This window comes from Athene cunicularia (assembly GCF_003259725.1).
Source record: "Athene cunicularia isolate RWA chromosome 12 unlocalized genomic scaffold, athCun1 chr12_part1, whole genome shotgun sequence".
NCBI classification, from domain to species: domain Eukaryota; kingdom Metazoa; phylum Chordata; class Aves; order Strigiformes; family Strigidae; genus Athene; species Athene cunicularia.
In genome coordinates, this window is record NW_020799116.1 from 61,009 (window position 1) to 81,055 (window position 20,047).

General features: G+C 42.5%; 1 protein-coding gene across 2 annotated transcripts in view; it reads left to right on the forward strand.

Annotated features, from left to right (window-relative positions):
• Positions 1 to 270: 270 nt before the first annotated feature.
• Positions 271 to 20,047, forward strand: part of FGD5 (FYVE, RhoGEF and PH domain containing 5) — a 100,872-nt gene continuing 81,095 nt past the window's right edge. The window contains exons 1-3 of one of the 2 annotated variants that reach the window (XM_026857830.1): positions 271 to 300; positions 469 to 567; positions 7,719 to 10,659. In XM_026857830.1, coding sequence (XP_026713631.1) covers positions 501 to 567; positions 7,719 to 10,659 — 3,008 coding nt within the window. In that variant the 5' untranslated portion in view covers positions 271 to 300; positions 469 to 500. The remainder of the gene's footprint in view (positions 301 to 468; positions 568 to 7,718; positions 10,660 to 20,047) is intronic. The other variant, XM_026857829.1, reaches the window with a different exon arrangement.

Here is a 20,047-nt window from a genome sequence, read left to right on the forward strand (position 1 = left end):
GTACATTCACACAATGCAAGGAATGTCTTTCCCACCAGTGCAAAGCAGAACTTCCTACTGACTGAAGGAGAGGGGCATTTAGGAATGGGCACAGCTCAGGGACCAGCATTAGCAGTCTCTGTCTTACAGCACCAGTATGCAGGGTCATATGTGCAGGCATCTGTGGCAGCCTTGATCCCACAGAAGTTAAAATAACGAGAGACAGAAAACAGGAAGGGAGATACGGATTATCCTCAGAGATGTGGAACTGATATGAAAAGAAAGATGAAGCAATCCACCCAAGGTCACCGGAAATCTGTGGTAGGAGACAAGAGACAGACCCCCGCTCCCAGCCTCAGGCGTAGGCCCTTCCAGCCTCCCAGTGCCAATTTGTTTGCCAGGTGCTGAAATGATGCTGCCCATAGGAGAATATACAGATGTTAGATTCCAGGTTGTTAAGACATGTAAACAGACTGTATATTCTTTCAGCTGCTACTGAAAGTGATAGAGGAAAAGCTGCCATGTGTACCTGTCAGAGAACTGTAACCAACGTCTCCAGCCCCAAGGAAGCAATATGTGAAACAACAGGTGAATGTAAGCTGTCTGCTGCAGTGTGAACTTCCTGTTGTGAAATCACAGCCAAATTGGAATCATCACAATCACTGCCACACTAAAAAGAGTAGTTCAGAATCAAGATTATTTGTCATGTACATGTAGTTTTTCACAGTCAGGCCCCCCAGCCCTACCAAGACTTGTATGTACAGTCTGCTATGGACACTGAAAATGCTGGAGAATTTTCAGGATCAAGATTTTTTCTGATTATATTGTCTTTAGATTTTTCTCTTTCCCCAGCAGTGTTTCTCTGTGGGATGTTACGATGTTATACTATATTTACACATGGCTGCAGTGAAGTTATATAGCAAGAGAAATTTGTAAGCTATCGATCTGATATCCCAGAGTCATAATGTATTGACCTAATCATACAGGGTGGATTCAGAACAGCATTTTATTTCTGCAGAGTGGGATGTGCTCTGACAGCTCAGCTGTTAATATTTCAGTTAAGATTTGGGATAGTTACTACTGACTACAGGTCTGTCTTCACACTAGTGGAACCTTCTTACTATATATAGAGTACTTTTGATCGCACATTTGAAGAACTTACAAGAGAAGATAGATGTTTTTCAGAAGTATCAGATTTATGCAGAAGCTGAAATACCATTTTCATTTAGGAGCCAGTGACCTGCTGGTTTTGAACAGTACCTCAGATCCCAAGTGCCTAAAGCCCGAATTCGCAGAAGACACTTAAGTATCTAATTCCTGTTCAAGTCAAAGTGGGAACTGATACTTAAATCTGGACTGAGGTCCAATTTGAAAGGAAGACTTGCACTCCTACATCACTAGAAAATCGTAGTCTAAATACGTTTCCCATTTCAAGTGACTCTCATACAACTGTTTTCTTACTTAACTTGTCATTTCAAACTTTTCTCTGACGGTGTGAAATAAGTGATGCATTTACATGCTATAAAACAGAGAGCTACTTTTGCAGCAAATATTACAAAATTAATGACATCTTGGTTATTTACAGTACATCCTGAGGTCCTACCAGTGACAGCACTGATGTTTTATGGGCTGAGCCCCTCAAAGGGAATATATTTTCCTTGTGAATCATGCTACCTCATCTATTTAATCTCTAACATATTGAAGCAGGTTACACAGTTTATGCTGGGTACTTAATTCAGAATGACATTAAAATGGCTTATCTACATAGGCAGCTCAAACACACCCTCACTGTCTGACTTGGACAGCTGGCAGAATTGTAATTACAGGTTGGAACCTACAGCTTCCTGTACTGGAAATGTAATAAATGAGTTTTAGAGAGTCTGTGATTGGCTTGCCTTACATTTCTGGCAGCATTACTACAGTGGTTGGTGCCCATGTTCTGGCCAGGTCCAAAATCAGCTCTTCATCTGCAAAGAAGAACTGTCTGTTCCATTTGTTACTCTGATAGGAAGCTGTCTGCCGTTCTCTCAGAACAGTTTCTTCTCTAAGGAGTAAGCACCACAACCAAAATACAAACCATGTATTAGACAAGCTGCAATAGACAGAGGTACAGAATTCCTGCTCTGTAAGAGCTTGGCGTTGTTTTGGTAGCTGAGGTGTGGAACTTCTGCCTATGCCTGCACAGTGCAGTCGCACTGCTTCCATGAGTTTCTGGGTTTAGCACACGTGGCTTTTGTCAACAGTAACAGCTCACTATGATGTGAGAGGGAGCGTGAACGTGATGGCTGCTGATACGGGATAGGTTCTTTGTTGCCTAGTTCATAAAATATAAATGCTACCGTGAAATAACTTCTATCCTTCCAGGTCCAAGTAATTTTTATGTCTCTAATAGTGTTTTGGCAAGTGACATGTAAATGAGTTCCTCTATTTACTGCTATTCTTAAGGTTGCTTATCTCATTTCCTCAATAGTGGGACTTTGCTTGCTTCAAATGAGGAGTCTGATCCCAGGCTTTGGAAGAACTTGCAGATTTGCTTGATAAAGGCACCTGTATAGATGCGAAGACACACGCTGATGTCTGTGTAGTACTTTAGTAGCGCATTCTGATTTAAGGAAAAAGCATTTATATAACAGGAATAAAGTCTGGGTAATTAGACTGAGGACCAGCTAATCGGCAGTGGTGAGTCTCTGTGGCAGTTAGCTCTGTAACATTATCAAGTGGTAGTATCTGTAATGCTGGGACCAGGAGCATGTTGATACTGTCCAACATTTTCCTTGGTAGGAAAGCAAATAGAAAATTATCAGGTGACAAAGCTCACTTTATGATGTAAATATTGGTGAAAGGGTAATTAACAAAGTAGGCAGGGCAGTTTTATAAACAGATCTGGATTATTAAGTTTGATCCATTCAAATAAATGACACTTAATGCATATTATAAAGCTATCACTTTATAGACAACAAACAGGCAACACAGCCTTGGGAACAATTTAGAGGCTGTAATGGACAATCAAGTCAGCCTGATGCAGTAACAAGCTAATGGAGAATAGTAAGAACTGGGTCTAAGAAAGCACTGAACTCTACAGACAGCATCAACAGTTTCACTGTCGAATTCTTCCCATAGGTCTGCCCCATGTATTTTATAGGGGCTACTGGAAAATTGGAAAAGGTTCAGAAAAAAATCCAAAAGACAAAACTTCTGGAAAGGTGAAACTGTCCAACTGCAAAGACTTAATGAGTTCATTTGCTCAGTTTACTAAAGAGAATGTACCAAGACATAACTGTAAGGAAGTGTATGTCTTCCCTCAAGAAATACTGAATAATAGAAGGGTCTTTAAGCCAATGGACAATTAAAAAATGCTGGAGATAGAAGCCAGGCAGCACTAGCCGGAAATAGGGTTTTACTTCATAAATGAGCAATTCATTACAGGAATAAGATAAGGATGACACTAAGGTATATATAGTCCACCTTTTGCTAACTTCAGACCAAAGCCTTCTAGAAGACAAGTTTTAACTTTATTCTGATATAGCTGAGTGAAATCATACAGCTCTTGATCAGAGCTGAATGAGACCTTCTGATGCCCTTGTCTGCATATTCTCCCTCTACCTCCTGTTCCTCAGGGACTTTCCATCTGTGGGTTTCAATCCCTTCTTCCTGGGCAGAAGCAGTGACAGACAGGACTTGTGTCCACTGGTTTCCACTGGGATTCTAGCTCTGGTGCAGTCTCAGCCCACTGCTGCAGTGTGGTCCCTACACCTGCACTGTCACTTCCATCTGAAAGCTGTGCAGATCCCTGAACTACACAGTGCATTTCCGTCCTCTGTCCTCAGTGTCTCCCATTTTGACACGTCTGAGCTGAATTAATGCAAAAGGCATGAAGAAAACATAGATCCACAAAAGTCTGTTGGTCAGAAAAACTTACTTTCAGCATCTTAAGAGATGCCTGAATTGGATAGTGGCACCAGCCAAGGCTGGAACTAGTATTTGCACTGTGGAGCTAAGTAATTTCTTGGTCCACCATCAGAGACCGTGGGCCTGGGACGTATCTACAAATGCCCCTGCAAATGTGAAACCTCAGTGTTTTAATCAGGTCGTCATCCGAAACCAGCTGCTTGTTGCGGGGTGTGGTGCTGTTGGTAGAGATGGTCCCTTACAAGCCTTAATTAAATTCTAGGCTAATTCCTAAATCTGGAGAACACTAAAAGTTGCAATGTTTCAGGCAATAACCCACTACAAAATGTTTACTGTTTCAAAGAACCACCTGAACAGTGAAGGCTGTATGGGTTGGTTGCCATTCCGGAAGAGCTGCTGGGCTACTGTTTACTGCTTAGAAACTTGGAGGGGAATAATGTGATCTCATATGGGCCATGGCAGGAATGAAACCCTGCTGAAATGCAGGTCTGCCTGAAGGAAGGTGGGTAAGGAGAGGAAGCTGTCCTTGTCAGTACAAGGAAGCATTGAACAATAAGGGGAGGAGCAGGCTAAAGAAATTCCTATTCCCCAAGAGTTTCCTTTTAAGCACAAGGTGGGTGTGTCTCCCTCCAACATAAAACACATCCTAAAATAAACATGCACATTTATTTGTGAACATACACATTCCTTATGGTGCAATGTTGTTTTTGTCCATCTAGAAGTTACAGCCAGAATCTTTCAAGTGGCTCAGACAGCAAAGGAAGCAGAAATTGAAGCAGAATGAAATTGTGGTGATAAAAGGCAAACAGTGGTTCTTTCTTTTAAGTAATTGTTTGGGTTATGTTTTAAACAAACACTTGTACTTCTCCCATAGGTCCCCACCTCCAAAAAAAAAAAAAAAAAAAAAAAAGAAGGAAAATTGTTTAAGGAGCCTCGTGAAAGGCCGGATCAACACACAGAGAGAGCAGTTAGGAAAGGAATTAGTAGTGACCAGTAGCTGGCACAAGTGGGTAAGAGTAGGACATCACAATGCCTGTTATTACCATATTATGAACAGGTCCATTACCATAAGTTCTCTTCCACTAGCAGTGTTACTGAAGTTAGCAGAAGGAAAAGCTCAAGATTATTTGATTCCTTTTGCTGTAGAAAATTATCACTGGAGTGAAAGCATGTAACTGTGTTTAAGCTATATTTTTTTAAGTGGATGTATGCATGGTTATTTTACATAAAGGAAATGAGTTCATGACATTATTTATTTCAAATTTGTTTATAAGATGAAGCTTGGGAGATCCTGGCGTTCTCTACAGTCCAGCCTTTTTCTCATTATTCAGTGTTTCAGTACAGACCCTGTCTGACAAGAACAAGGATGATAAAGCAGAGACTGCTCAAGCCTTGTCATATCCCAGGAATAGAGAAGATGTATTTGTGTCCTACTTGTGAACAGACATTCCTAGGAAAAGTCAGACACTGCAGGAAGTGATATAATACCTCCAAAGTGATGTTTCTTTCTTGGATTTAGTCATAAAAATGCCTCATTATGGTGATAAGGGGTCCATTGCTGATTTCTGGTGGGAAAGGTGTAAGGACTCGGTTTTAGCTGATAAAAAATTTCATGTGTTTTACTACCAGTTTAGGATGTTCATTCATTGCAATAACTGATTTAAAAGTTGAAAAGGTAGATCTGGCTGGGGAGCCAGGCTTACAAGATACTCTATACAGTTCCATTCCCTCCCTGTTTTTAAGTGGCAAGAGTTTTCAGCACTCTGCAGCCTTCAACTGCTGCAGACTTGCTTCTGGCTGCAACCGAAGTAACGGTGAATGTTTGGCACATAACATTGCTGAAATAATCGGGAGGAAAAGATCAGCTGCCCATTCTGTGATTTCATTAATTAACAGATGCCCTGCAGCTCACAGCAGCAGAGGATACTGTGAAACGGGAGCACACACTGCGGTGCTGGAGACTGGCAAATATGCAGTTCTCTCTCCCTCCTTTTCCACAAGTTGTTTTAAGTCTTCCACATGTGAAGCTGGACTGGATAAAACCCCAGATACAGAATAACTGTTAATCAGTGTATGTGATAAGGTGCCTGATTAGAACAGACTTTTCACTCCTTCCAAACTGAACTGAGATCACTGACTCAGGTTTTAACTTAGATTAAAATCTCTCTGGTGTCTCATCATTCGGTATTATATTATTCTCAGTATGGTGCACAGCTGAATTTTAATTGTCTCCACTTCCAGATGTCAAAAGTTTGCATTCCAAAATACTCAAAATATAACAGCACATTAGCCACACTTCCTGAAACTTATACCATGATTTAGGATGGGATTTTGCATAGGAACTATGGTGTCTCCTGAGGTGCTGGTCCCTTATTTCCTGCATGTAGGGCATGAAGATTTTGCACAAAGAATTGTTCCTGTCTCTCTCATGGTGAAATAATTTGTCCTGTGCTTTTCCTTACAGTTAAAAGCTCCCCTTTTTGCACTAAAATGTGTTAATTAAAATTTAAAAAGAATTAGAGATTTCTGATTGATTAACCATGCAATTACCTATTGATGTCCAGGAAACATTAGTAGGAGCAAAACCCTTCTCATAACCATCTGTAACCGTTTGGTGCACTGGCTTCTTCACACCACATATTTAATCTCATCTAAAATCTTGTGAGGGAGGATCCCTATTGTTGCCTATTTATGCAGCCTTTCAGCATTTCATTTAGTTATTTAAAGAATATTAATTTCAGGACCAAGACAGCTGGAAATGGCTGTGGCATGCAAACTGTACTTTGAGTGAAATGGCCATATATGACTTAATTCATCTAGCTTCAATCTAGTTTACTGTCAATCTGCTTGAATTCCCCTACGTGTATGTCAGCGCTTCGGCTAGCCATATTTTGCAAGACAATTCACTTTTTTAAAGTGTATTTTGATGTTCAGAGAAGATTGTACCTGCAAGGGGTCCTGGCAGGAGCATGGAGGATCTTTTGACTAAATAAAGAATTGAAGAAGCTGTACACTGATAATTGAACTGAAGTTCAGACCCATAACTCTTTTCATGTTTGGGGTTGAAGTACTTCATTCAGTGCATTATAGCCCAGCTGCATAATCAAAGTATGAGCCAAGCTTTTAGCAAACTGTCTTATCCCTCATGATGATGTTGTTGGACAAACAAAATGTAAGTCCATATTTTGGTACCATGGTAATGGCAGATGTGAAGACTGTGTGGCTGGGCACCAAGTCTTCACTTCAGTTTGGCTGGGTTGAGTTAAACCTTGATCTGTTGGTAGAACTAATTTTGTTCAGTGCTGAAATTCTGCAAAATACATATTGAAATTAAAATCATTGCTACGGAGTGTTTGTACTGTCTTATAAGAACAGCTACTATGGCTGAAAGGCATTTCTTTCACTGCAGTGAAACACTTCAGCATCACTGAATCCAAGTGTTCATACTTAATCTTAGGCCAAACAGATTGCCAGGGATGAATCAAAGGTCTCTCATGTCATTAGTACTTCTGAGTGCGGGGAGGGTTACCCGTCTGTGGGTGTCTGTGTATAATACACCCTTGGCTCTACAGCTATATATCTTTCTCTCCCAGGTGTGCTAGGGCTGCATCTAGTTCAGTTCAGTTGGGTTTTGATCTTAAACTGTGTCCCATGGAAGTGCAGTGCATATGCTTTCCTCCTTCAGATCTCTTTTCAGAGCTGAGGCTTTTATTGGCTGGACTCCTGCATTAGAAGTCACTGGTATAAGATAAAGTCTACTGTAGGATATATTCTGCTGGGTTCAATAAGAAACCAAGATGACTAATATGCCTTTTCTCTCTTTTCTCCAGAAATCACAAAGCCACCACTAGCACCGAAACCAAAGATTATCGGTCATCTTTCTCCAGTAGCTGTCTCCAAATTTTCTCCTTCACTGCCAAGGGCTGATATTCTTCAGAACCCAAACTCTATGTCTAGGGGTCCCAAACCACCTATTGCTCCCAAGCCAAAATTCTCAGCTAACACTGAGGGCAAATCCAGTGTTTATACCAACAATAACTTAAATAAATGCTCAAATGGGAAACTGCTATGTCTTGAGGGAGAGCTGTATGAAGGAGACCAATGCAACGCTGATTGCCTGGAATCTGAGGCAGATAACAAATACATTGTAGTTCCTGAAGCTCAGCTGACCAGCAACGACTGTAATGACTTGGAAGATGAGCATGATCAGAACCTAGATTCCTCTGTGGAAAATGAAGTCTCAGAAACTCCAGAAGAAATAGAGAAGGAAGAGTATAACATTGCTAATGATGAGGATACTAATAATCAAGAAGGCACTGAAGATGCACACCGTAACTCTTCAGAAATTGCTGAACCCATGGAACCAGACTCTGAAGAGTCAAGCAGAGACTGCAACCAGTCTGAAGCACTTTGTGAGGAGTCCTCAGATGCCCTTGATGGGGATAATGATGCTTCTAAGAATGTAAGTGAAGATGAGGATGTTGTAGGCGATGGTAGTGAAACCAGAAACAAGGAGGAAACTTCTAACAACCTGGAACTGGTTAAGGACAATAGTGATTGTAAGACTGACAGTGGTAATGTTTTGAATAGAGATGAGGAACTAATGGGCGATATCTATACAGATACCATTGTAATGCCACTACCCACAGATGAATCAATACCAGACTGTGAGAAGGCAAGGCAAGAGGAGGAGGAACTGCCTGAGATTTTAGAAAAGGGAGATAAGTGTCTAGCACATGGTGGTGACCACAGTGCTCATGCAGAGTTTGATTTGAACATGGAAGGGAAGTTAGAAAATGATGACTGTGCAAGCCCTGACATGCCTAATGAGGCCAGCGAAGAAACAGCTCCTGGCTTAGAACCATGTGAAGATGAACCCAGTGCTGAAAGTGGTTTAGGAGAGTCCATCCATCAAGCAGCAGCTGAAGAGGAGGAAGCAGATCCAGATGAGCACAATAATACAAACACAGAAAATGCCAGTGATGGTTGCCAGATCACTGAGAGGAGAGGTGAGGAGAAAACATCAGAGGTAGCCTGTGAAGCAAGCAAAGACTCTGGGAAAGGGGAGGAAGAAATTGTGACTGGAGAGAATATGGATGATGGCTGTCAAATTACTCCTTGTGAGAATGAATGTGGTGAGGAAATACTCATGGAACCTTCAGATGAGAATCTTCCAACAGAAGGGACCAATCTGGATGAAGATGGTGTGATCTCTAATAGCCTACCTGGTAGTTCAGGGGTGGAGCCAGAGCTAGAAGATGTGACTGTTGAAGAGCATAGTGAAAGTACTGTGGAAACCTCTAAGTCAGATGAGCTGCAACTTGAAGACAATGAGGTGGAAGCAAACATCCCCAGTGGAAGTGTCCCAAGTCTACCTCAGCAGGTCCCACTTGAGGAAGAGTTAGAAATCTGTAAGCATGGCAAAAGGAATGTAGAATGTGGGACCAAATATATCTTGCATGAAAATCTAGCAGTCCCTGAAGTGGTCATTGTGCCTGAAGAATCGGAGGACAGAGAAACTAGCAGTGACTCCCTAGATGACCCTTATGTGCTTCCTGCAGAAAATGAAATTGCTCCTGATGGACAGACTGATTTAGGAGCTGATCACAGTAAAAGGGATGAATTAGGCATGGATGGTGAAAACAACCTACTGCCCATTGATCGTAAAAGCATAGTCACTAGAACACGTTCACTCTCTGGGAAAATGCCGGGCTATGTCCCAGAAACAGTTCCAGAAGAGATTGGACCTGAAACTGATTTACCATCTTCCCACAATGGCTCTGGGACAGTTTTAAGCAATAATTTATTTTCAGTGGAAGGAAAACCAATGGAAGCCAACAGACCATTACCAACCAAGTCAAGACGTTTCATTTTATATCCCCGATCCTACTCTGTCGAAGGGAGAGAGATACCTGTCTCTGTTTACAGAGAAAGCGATGGCTGCGTTCTGGATGATGGTAGAATAAAAAGGACAGAAGACAACTTATCTTTGCCTTGTGTCAATGGTTCCTCAGGTAGTTTTTCACAGAGAAATCATCTTTCATCATGTGGTATATCCACTCCGTCCTCAGTTGTTGATATACCACCTCCTTTTGAACTTGCCTACATCACCAAAAAGCCGATCACTAAAAGTTCCCCTTCACTTTTGATAGAGAATGACTCACCTGATAAGTATTCCAAGAAAAAGAAATCTTCTTTTAAGAGGTTCCTCACTCTAAAATTCAAGAAGAAAACTGAAAATAAAGTCCATGTAGATGTTAATGTTTCCTCTTCAAGGTCCTCATCAGAGTCTAGCTACCATGGGCCTCCGAGGCTGATGGAGCTGGACAGGAGGAGCTTAAGTAGCTCACCTCAACTAAAATCACATGTGGGGAAACTCCGTGCATCTGAGTCTCCCTCAGCTGTTCTTTTCTATAAGGATGGTAAAAGAAAAGGAACGCCCAAGTCCTTCAGCAGGAGCGTGTCAAGGGTGGAGTCCTTTGAGGACAGGTCCAGACCTCCTTTTATGCCACTCCCACTAACAAAACCTAGGTCTATTTCTTTTCCAAATGCTGACACATCTGACTATGAGAACATTCCCGCTATGAGCTCTGACTATGAAAACATACAAATTCCTCCTCGAAGATCCACCAGAACAGGAACTTTTACTGAGTTTTTTGAAGATCCCAGCAGGGCATTATCTGCTGCTAATGAGAATGACGGTTATGTGGATATGAGCAGCTTCACTGGCTTTGAGAACAAGCAGCAAACCACAGACCAGGAAACAGAAAGGTACTGTAATAAATTATTTTGTAAGACCTGCTAGCCTTGGCCAAACAGGCAAGGCCTCCCCTGCTAGGTATCGTAGGCAGATCTTTCATATTGGCTTACACCCCTTTCAGGAAATGTTTACAAGAAAGATTGGAAGAATACAAGATAAGTCTTACCAGTGAAAAAAAGACACCAGATTAACTTGCTACCTTGTAAAAGTATACTAATAAGTCCAGTGGATATGGGTCCTATGGTTTACAGATACAAACCAAAGAACATTTAAAAATACTTGGTTTATCCAATAGATCTAATTTTTGTGTATTGGGGTGGCGGGGAGAGCTTGCTTTGTTCTTCACTAAGAAAGGTTTCTGACTTCCCGAGTGAATGAAAAGAGAGCCTCTTCATGGAAGGGGTTCTGCTTTATTTTGTCGTTCCTGTCAATTTCTTAAAGCAACACTCTATATATAATTTCTCTTTTGAGTTACATCAATTTAAACCAGAAAATCCCAGATCATGAACTAATCAGACTAGACAATTAAAAGCTGCTTTAAAGCCTATCATTATGGCACTTTGATAGAGCTGCTTTATAAATGAATTAAATACCTCTGTCTGAATCATGTGCATTGCTAACAATCTTTCATCCCATTTCAGTAGATTATTTACAAACAAGAAAATATCCTTTTCGTAGTTACACAGGAGCAGTGCACTCGAGACCTTTGAATTTGAATCTGTCATCAGATTATAGCATACAATCAGTGGAGTGCGGAGATGTAAATGAGTATTTTCCATTAAGTTCCTGTTAAACAGGTAATGAGAAAACAAGATGCAAAGCAAATGAATGAAAAGGAATGTCTTTAATGCAGCTGCATTTTGTTAGGGCTGTGTGAAGAAGTTAAACATCTTAAAAGCAAGGTTTCCCTGTCCATTTTCATCCATTGTTCTCCTTCTAAAGATTTAATACTTCTGTTTCTTTGCAACATTTATTTTTTCTGGTCCTCTCCCCCATCACTGTGAATGGAACAAACCCTGGGCATTTCACACATCCTCATTCAGTATTTCAGACTTGAGGAGTAAAAGAACTTTTCTTTAACACCTCTGAAGGAGTCTTGAACCATTTCTAAGTTGATAATGATGTACAGTGCTTTGTCTTCCTGAGAGAGAGGAGAGTTGGTGGGGGCAGGGGAGGGGAGCTAGACAGAGACTGCATCAGTGCTTAAGTTGTGGATCCAGATGTGCCTGGAGCTGAGGGGTCTGGGACACAGGCCCAGCTTAGCTCTCTGGCGGTACTGGTCGCCCACAGCGTTGGGGGCAGCAGCAGCATGACGCCGGGCTGTGGCAGGGCAGGGTGCGGCCTGAGGAGGCAGCTCCTGCTCCGCGGGCCTGCCTGAGCGGGGCCTGACGCCTCCTCACCGCTGCTGTCCGTGTCTGCCTCGCGCCCAGCGACTGACGTGCGCTCTTGGAGGAGCCGGCCAGTTCTTTGTGTCCGTGAAACACCGCCCATTTTAGGTAGTTCTTGAAGAACCAAGTTAAAAATATTAAAACTACGTCAATTGCTGTGACTTGGGCCCATTTATGAACTTCCTGTGGAAGCCTGTTTTTTCAAAGGGAGAGCCAATCCAAACTGGTTCAGGAAGTCTCAAGGTCAAGGCGTGAACATAATTTTTCAGTCTGCTGCCTGTTGTGCATGCGGTTTTTGCTGGTGGGGGAGAAGTGAAGGCTAGGCTCCTGAACAACCCCTTTATCAAGATAACCGGGGTGGAGGGGAAGAGCATCAGGCAGACAGCAGTATACATACATGGCTGCTGAGAGAGCTATTATTTGCTGTATTTGTCAGAATGTTTTGGACAAAGATAGGCCTGAAAAGCTTTGATAAACTGTGAATGGGTAATACACATCCAATGGCATAATATACTGGGAGAAATGGCATAAGGTCTAATCGTATAGCAAAGCAAATTGTACAAGTACGTGTACACGAACCTGTTCACACATGCATACATGATGTATGGATATGGATGTTTTATTTCCTGCTACAACAGTTCTGCCTAAGATACCTCTCAATGGACTTAAGCTTTCTGATATGAATACCTATCAAACACAGCTCTACCACAACTGCACAGGGATAAAAATTACTCTGAACTCCAGCCTGCTCCTATCCCGAGGCTTATTTCAACCATTTGAGAGCACCAGTGTGTTGGATTAAACCCTTGCAATACATGTGACTTGAGCCCATGAACTTCTCTTCGGTGCATTCACCTGCAGAGCACTGGTATTTAGCATCTGCTGATACCTTATGGAATTGCTACATTTTTGATGAATGGCCCAGTACAACTCTTTTATTACATTTCAAAGAACAGAATGTGAGAGTGCTATAAAAAATTATAATAATCCAGGAACCTCTACTACTGTGTGTGTTTGGGGAAAAGCAGGGCGGGAGGGGGGCTTACAGGAATTGACAGATAAGAAGATTCACTGTTTAATTTTCTTGCTAAAAAGGAAAGACCATGTGGAGTAGATTTAAACCAATAATTTCTAATTAGAAGCAATCACGTTTATAGAAAAAGTCCAATAACAAAAGTGTTCTAGAAATATATCTTAACTTAGAATTACCATTGCCAGAATAGAACTGGGAATATTGCCCCCTGAAGGGCAGTTATTGTGTATCTCCAAAATTGAGCTATCTGGTATTAATAATTAAACTCTGATTCGGGTCTATGACAGTATAGATCATCATTAGCCTTCTGTACAGCATAGAATTAATGGGACATAAGTGGAATTGGACAAAATTCCCCTGATCTTCCCCAGTCCACATAGCCTGAATCAGATTCAATTTTAATTTGCTTTTGAAAAGTCACTTTCTAGCCCCTTTTCTCTGAAGAGTTGCACTACAAAGTGCAAAGCAACACAAATCAATTGTTCAGGCTGAAAGCAAAAGACAGCTGCGCCGCACCTCGGGGACAGGACACCGTAACCTATAGCACTGCCTTGACCCTCAACAGCTATCAGTTGTTAAGAGTCCATAATTTGGTTTTACCAGGTTTGCTAAGTCTCAATCCTTCTTTCTGCTAAGATGCTCAAAGTCCAGAGAGGAAATAAGATAGGGAGAAGAGAGGAATAGAAGGAGTATACCTGCAGTTCCACAGCTAATCCCACTGTGATGCTGAATATTCATCAGAAATGAACTAAAAGCCTGTGTTACTGTTACCTGTACGTTCCCCTATCGTTCTAGATAAAATGGTCATCCATACATACTAGAAGCACCTCAGTCTAAATACTGTACTAAACCAACAGCAGGACTTGCTCAGACTTTGACTCTCAAGTGAATTCTTAGGGGCCAGTGTGGGGATTCCAGTGCTTTGTGCCATTATACCAAGGCTCATGGTAATTCCTAATAAGTCTCTAGAATTGCAGTCTCATGCCTGTAAATTACTCCCAAGGCGCTGACTTTCCACTGCTTTTCAGGACATATGGCACCTATCTGGTCCTTCTCAGCTTTAGTACAATCAAGAAAGCTGAGCGCCTCTTCACTATCCTGTTTCTTTGTAAATGTGTTTTATTCCCAAGAAGAAGATGGAGAAAAAGTTGTCTTTAGTAGAAAGTCAGGAAAACCCCCATGATTTGTGTGTGTCAGGGAAGTGATACCTTTTCTTTCATTTGGCCAGATGGAAGCAGGAACACACGGGTGCTTAGGGACTGATACAACAGTGCCGGCACCCAAAGTGCTAGCATGGGAGAGGATGCTTCATGGGTCAGCAGCTACATTAAAAGCTTTGTAAGCAGTCGTCTCTGTGCATAGCCATAGTCAGTCTGGGCTTCTGCCAGGCCTACACGCAAGATCACAAGGACTACATCAGCGCAAACGCATTTCAAGATGTGTGACAAAATCATATTATAGTAAGACAGCAAGAGAACCACTGTCTGTGGTTGATGGGCCATAGAGAATGCAAATCCCATTCCTTTAAAAGGAGAAAAATCCAGGGAATGAACAGTTACTTCTCCTTCCAATGAGTATTTAGCTGTCCCTTTGCCTTACCACTGGATTTAGCAACTGGTTCTATCAAATGATGCCACTTAAGTGATTATATCCTCTCTGCTCCCTGCAGGTCATCAGTCACTGATAAGCTTCAAGACTGCAGCCAGGGACAGTCTGTATGACCACCTATTCCCTACCCTTCTGTAACACATACACAAAAAAAGCCTAACAAAAGCTGAGCATAATAAACATCTTTGAATTCTCTGCCTAAAAAGCGTCTGAATAACATGCTGCTCAGCCCTTCATACATCTTTATGGTTAATGTGAAATTTAAACCATTACAGTGAATTTCCTCCAACATAGCACATGTTTTTAACCAGTAAAACCAAGGTGTCACATTCCTGGCTCTCTCTGCTCCTTCAAATGAGAAGCACGTATGTTATATAAGATTAAATCACCAACCCTTAGAGAGGCACAGTGTGGTATGGCACAGCATATGAAGGATAAGGTCAACGTCTAGAGATAATTATTTAGTGGAAGCTTCAGTATAAATAGTTCACACACTCAAACAGCAAAGGACAATCAGTGTTGTCATATTTAAAACCGTAAAAAATATACAGGTGTATTCTATGTCTTTTGTTATAATTGTGAATCAATGTCATTTATATAACCTCAAGGAAATTCACAGTGCTTTAATTTACATAAAAGACCAGTAAGTTTCCAAATAAAAAGAAGGTTCTTAGAAAACCTGATACAGTGATACTGCTCAGCTTATCAAAGTGGCAGCATGTGAGAGGTGCTCAGACACTGCCATGAAGGACAGATGGGCAAGCAAGCCAGAGTTGCTTATTTGGGGAGGACTCATGAGGTTAATGGTACATGGTATGATTTGAGAATTATCAAAGACTGGTGCAGAATTCAGCTCTGCTGTTTATCAGCATCTCTAACATGTTCAAAAATCTGACAAGGACTTGCTGAACTGAGGCTCAGTAAGAGTGGCAGTTAACCTACAGGCTGTTACTCAGAGCAGAGGCACAACTCAGAGCAGAGGCACAACGTGGAAGTCTGATGCATACAAAGGCAGAAGCAAATGTTCAGGGCTGTTCTATGAAGTCCTGCAGAGTGAGCTGAATTAAACCTTCATGTAACTGCACCCATTAAAGCAGGATGAGGAGCTGAAGATGCCACCTCTTTGTTCTTCAAATCAATTGAATAAATCAGAGTTTCTTCATCAATTTCTTCTCGCCATTCTCCTCCATTTTATTTTGCTCTCAATTAGAATTTTCTTTCAAAAAGAACATAATTGCCAACTAGAAAAGAATTAGGGCTCCTTGGTAAAGTCTGAGCAAGTAGTACAAGCAGGTATGACCAGGGGTTTAGCATCCAAAGTGTGCTGGTATGCAGCAGTGATCACCATTTTGATCAGCTCTGAGAAATACAGCTGTGGTTTAGCATCAGATAAGCACAGAGAATGGCCACTAGAAACTCGTGAAGCCTTTCACTCCCTGAATAAATCCAGCAGCAGCAGTAGGTATAGCTAAAGCCCCTGATTGCTTTTAATACAGACGCAGCCTGCCCCTTCGATTGACAGTTAATTCAGTTGAATTCTGGCCCCAAGGAAACCATAAGGCTATGGTTGTTTCTGCCTCAGCAAAGAGCAAATGAGGGCTAAGAATTCTAGAGAGAAGCAAAAGAGCTTCATACACAAGGAGGACTTGTGAAAGGAGAAGCAGCACCAAATTTCCAGAAGTTTCTGGCATTTTCTAGAAGATAGAGGCAGAAGAAAGGCCCATCATTTGTTATGTCATGAAGAGCAAGTTTTGCCCTGCAGTATGTTTGACCAGATGCTGCACATATCAATGCTGTTCTCATCCCAAAGAGCAGCCCAGTTACCATAGTTTCTTGTTTAGAGTAAAACTGCAGAATTTTGTCAAGAAGATAAAATCGGCTCATACTCTTTTTTTCTGCTTGTCCCACCTAGACCTGCTCAGTACAGGCATGGTCAGGATACCCCCAAAAGATCCCCATTTTCAACACTGTTCAAACTGTCTTTTGGCTTACTGCTGTGTACAGTTAATTGCAGTGCTGCCAACATCAGTACATGCTGTTTTACCCCGCATTTGAAGTAGAAGCAAGTTAACTCCAGATGACCTGGAGACAAACCTCTGCAAAGCAGGCTCTCAAGGCATCTGGACTTGGGAGGAAAGTTAAGCCCTCAGCTACAAAGTGAGCCTAAATTCCAGTTAGTTATTTTGGGAAAGATGTTCCCATCCTTTCCTCTTTTTGGTTTCTCAGATGAACAAATCCTAGCTGCTGGTTCCACTCAGTTCCTAGTTCTCTGCCTCATAAATCCCTGCTCTGTGCCTGCACTAAGTTACCATGTACCCATAGCACTGAAGGGAAGCTTTACACGAGAGAGAATTTCCTTTTTATATGTCAAGTGCTTCCCAGGGCTGGCGATAATCTTAATTATGGAGGTAGCACAGAAGTGCCCTTCCAATGGAGCTCAGGTCCCTCAAAGACCTGTACGGGTTTATTCTACGGAATTCTGCTGACAGTTATTAACCCAAGGAGAAACATGGCAATCATAAACACTGTGACAGGGTTTTTTCAAGAAACATATATTATTCTAAAAACCTTATACATATATAAAATCTATACATAGTGTTTATGTGGAACACATGCTGTGCTCTGGATCTTGTAGATGAGAGGAAGTCCCATAAAAATGGTGTAGCAAAGCACTGATCAGGGATTGAGCTTAGAGACAAGGAAAAGAGCCATTTTTACTTGTGATCCGGTGAACATGACGGAAAAGAAAATCTCAGCAGCTTTCATCAGTTGTTGCACTTAGCAGCATAAATCTGAAAGAAAGTTTTGTAAGTTCACTGCACAGCAAGGGATCCCAGTGCTATACCCTGACTTCAGGCTGTGCACAGCCTATTGAAATTCTTGACAATAGCCACAGCCAGCTCTGACATGACTCATGTCTTTATTTCTGTTTACTTTAGTATTGTCTGAATTGCCACAGGGAGTTAGAAGGTGATAGCAGTTAATGCAGGACTTCCAGCTGCTCAGAGACAGGGAGCAGTCTGCGGGAGATAACCCCTTGCTGCTCAGGTCTGGGCACAAGATATAGAATCCCAGGATGGTTTGGGTTGGAAGGGACCTTAAACCCAACTAGTGCCACCCCCTGCCCCAGGCAGGGCCACCTTCCACCAGCCCAGGTTGCCCAAAGCCCTGTCCAGCCTGGCCTTGAACCCTGCCAGGGAAGGGGCAGCCACAGCTTCTCTGGGCAGCCTGTGCCAGGGCCTCACCCCCCTCACAGGGAACAATTTCTGCCTTAGATCTCATCTAATTGTACTATCTGTCCGTTTAACCCCGTTCCCCCTCGTTCTATCCCTCCCCCTGATGATGAGTCGTGTCCCCCCCCTTTCCTGCAGCCCCTTTCAGCCCTGGGGGGCCGCTCTAAGGTCTCCCTGGAGCCTTCTCTTCTCCAGCTGAACCCCCCAACTCTCCCAGCCTGTCCTCAGAGGGGGTGCTCCAGCCCCCCAGCATCTCCGTGGCTCCTCTGGCCCCGCTTGAGCAGGTCTGTGTCCTTCTGCTGTTGGTACCCCCGAGCTGGACCCAGCCCTGCAGGGGGGTCTCCCAGAGCGGAGCAGAGGGGGAGAATCCCCCCCTCGCCCTGCTGCCCACACTGAGGGCCACCCTAGAGGGGTGGGGAATTGTCTTTCCAAGACATCAAAGACAGAAAGATAGCTACTAAATGCTCTTTGATGGAGCTTTTCAAACAAGCACCTTTGAGAAGTGTCTCTGGACAGTATCAATCATGTCATATTGATGCTGAAGAAGGAGAGATTTTAATACACTGTCCATATTTAGGTATCAGTTTTACAGCAGTTTCATGGTTGCTCTCCTGTTTCCTCATATCCATGGAGCTGTTTGTCCTGGCTCATGCTGGGGATGCAGGGGACAGTCCGGGTAGTCAGGAAGGCGATGTGCTCCCCGGGCACAGCCTCAGAGGGCTGCCACTGTGCAGCCACCTGCCGGGTCTAGCCCTGGCTTTGTTTACAAGGAACCACAGTCCCAGATACCTCCCAGGAAATGGTCCCAAGTCCTCAGTAGATGCTGGCTTCATAGGCAGCTGGACTCCATTCTGATGGCTACTTTTCTGATCAAATTACAGTGCAGAGAGGGAGGAATGTGTACATATGGTCATCTTCATGTCCTGAGGGCTTTTAAGCCTGGGTAGACTTCTTTGTCTTCTCTGTTTCCATTATATGAACCAGAAATATATTTCAGTGGGGTTACACAAGAGAAGAGAGTCTGCTGTGTATTGCAGGTGATGCTTACGGGACACAGAAGTGATACAGGTGTGATTTAAGCATTCCTAGCACCACACAGAAAAAAGCATGTACTGCAGACAGGGTGATGAGGCTGCAGACTGGCAAGATGAGGCGGGTTGAAACGGTCATATCTTTTACTGTCAGTGAGTGTTCTATGCACGCCTTCTCCTCTCCCACCCCTACCCCAAGTCTTACTGAGAAGATTTATTGAATGAGAGATTGCACATCACAGTTCTGCAGCCTTTCCAGAATCCACTGCTCAATGATATAGGGTATATTTCTAGATTAGATTTGTGACAAAACCAACAGAACGCTATTGCATTTTAAATGTGAATCTAATCTAGTACTTTATGGTTTGTTGTGCCACCTACCAAAGTTATTTACAACGTACAGCGCATTTTTAATTATGCTACAAGAATTCTTCTTTTACACGACCCAAGAGGTGTTAATGTAAAAACTGCCTTAAAGAGTTGCTGTTCAGTAGCATGTAACAATTAATTTTTTCTTAATTGACCAATTGGAGTTAATGGATGGAAGAACATATTTAAAAGGCACTGTCTTGTTTTGCCAAGACCCCTCTTAAAGAACTTCTAAAACGACACCCCCATTTGAGTAACTGGCTAGATTAATTAGATGCTATCCTTCAAAGGCCTAGAGCAAGGAGATTTAGACCTATCATCAGTGAACACCTTTTGGTGCTCTGTCTGACTCATGCTACACCAGCTTTACCAGTATCACAGGGATGTCCACAGACTTACTCTCAAAGGAAATGCAGCTACATACTGGTGAACTGAGACAAGTGATAGTTGGTTGGATCTGTGTTCAGCAGTCTCCATCCAGCCATTCTCAGCTGTCTCAAATCAAACACCTCTTTATTCTTTAGGCAGTTGGTCCTTATATCTTGAATACATTTAGTAAATCTGGGCCAAAAACTCAGGTATTAACCTGCTACATCTCCCTGAGGGGCCCTCTAGGCAGGTGGACCTATTCAAGAATAGCTAGTTTGGTGCTTCTGCTGGAAGTTTCTCAGTGAAGCTTGTTGACCCTCTTACATTACAGGTGTCAGACTGCATTCTTAGTTCTGAGAGATGGCTAG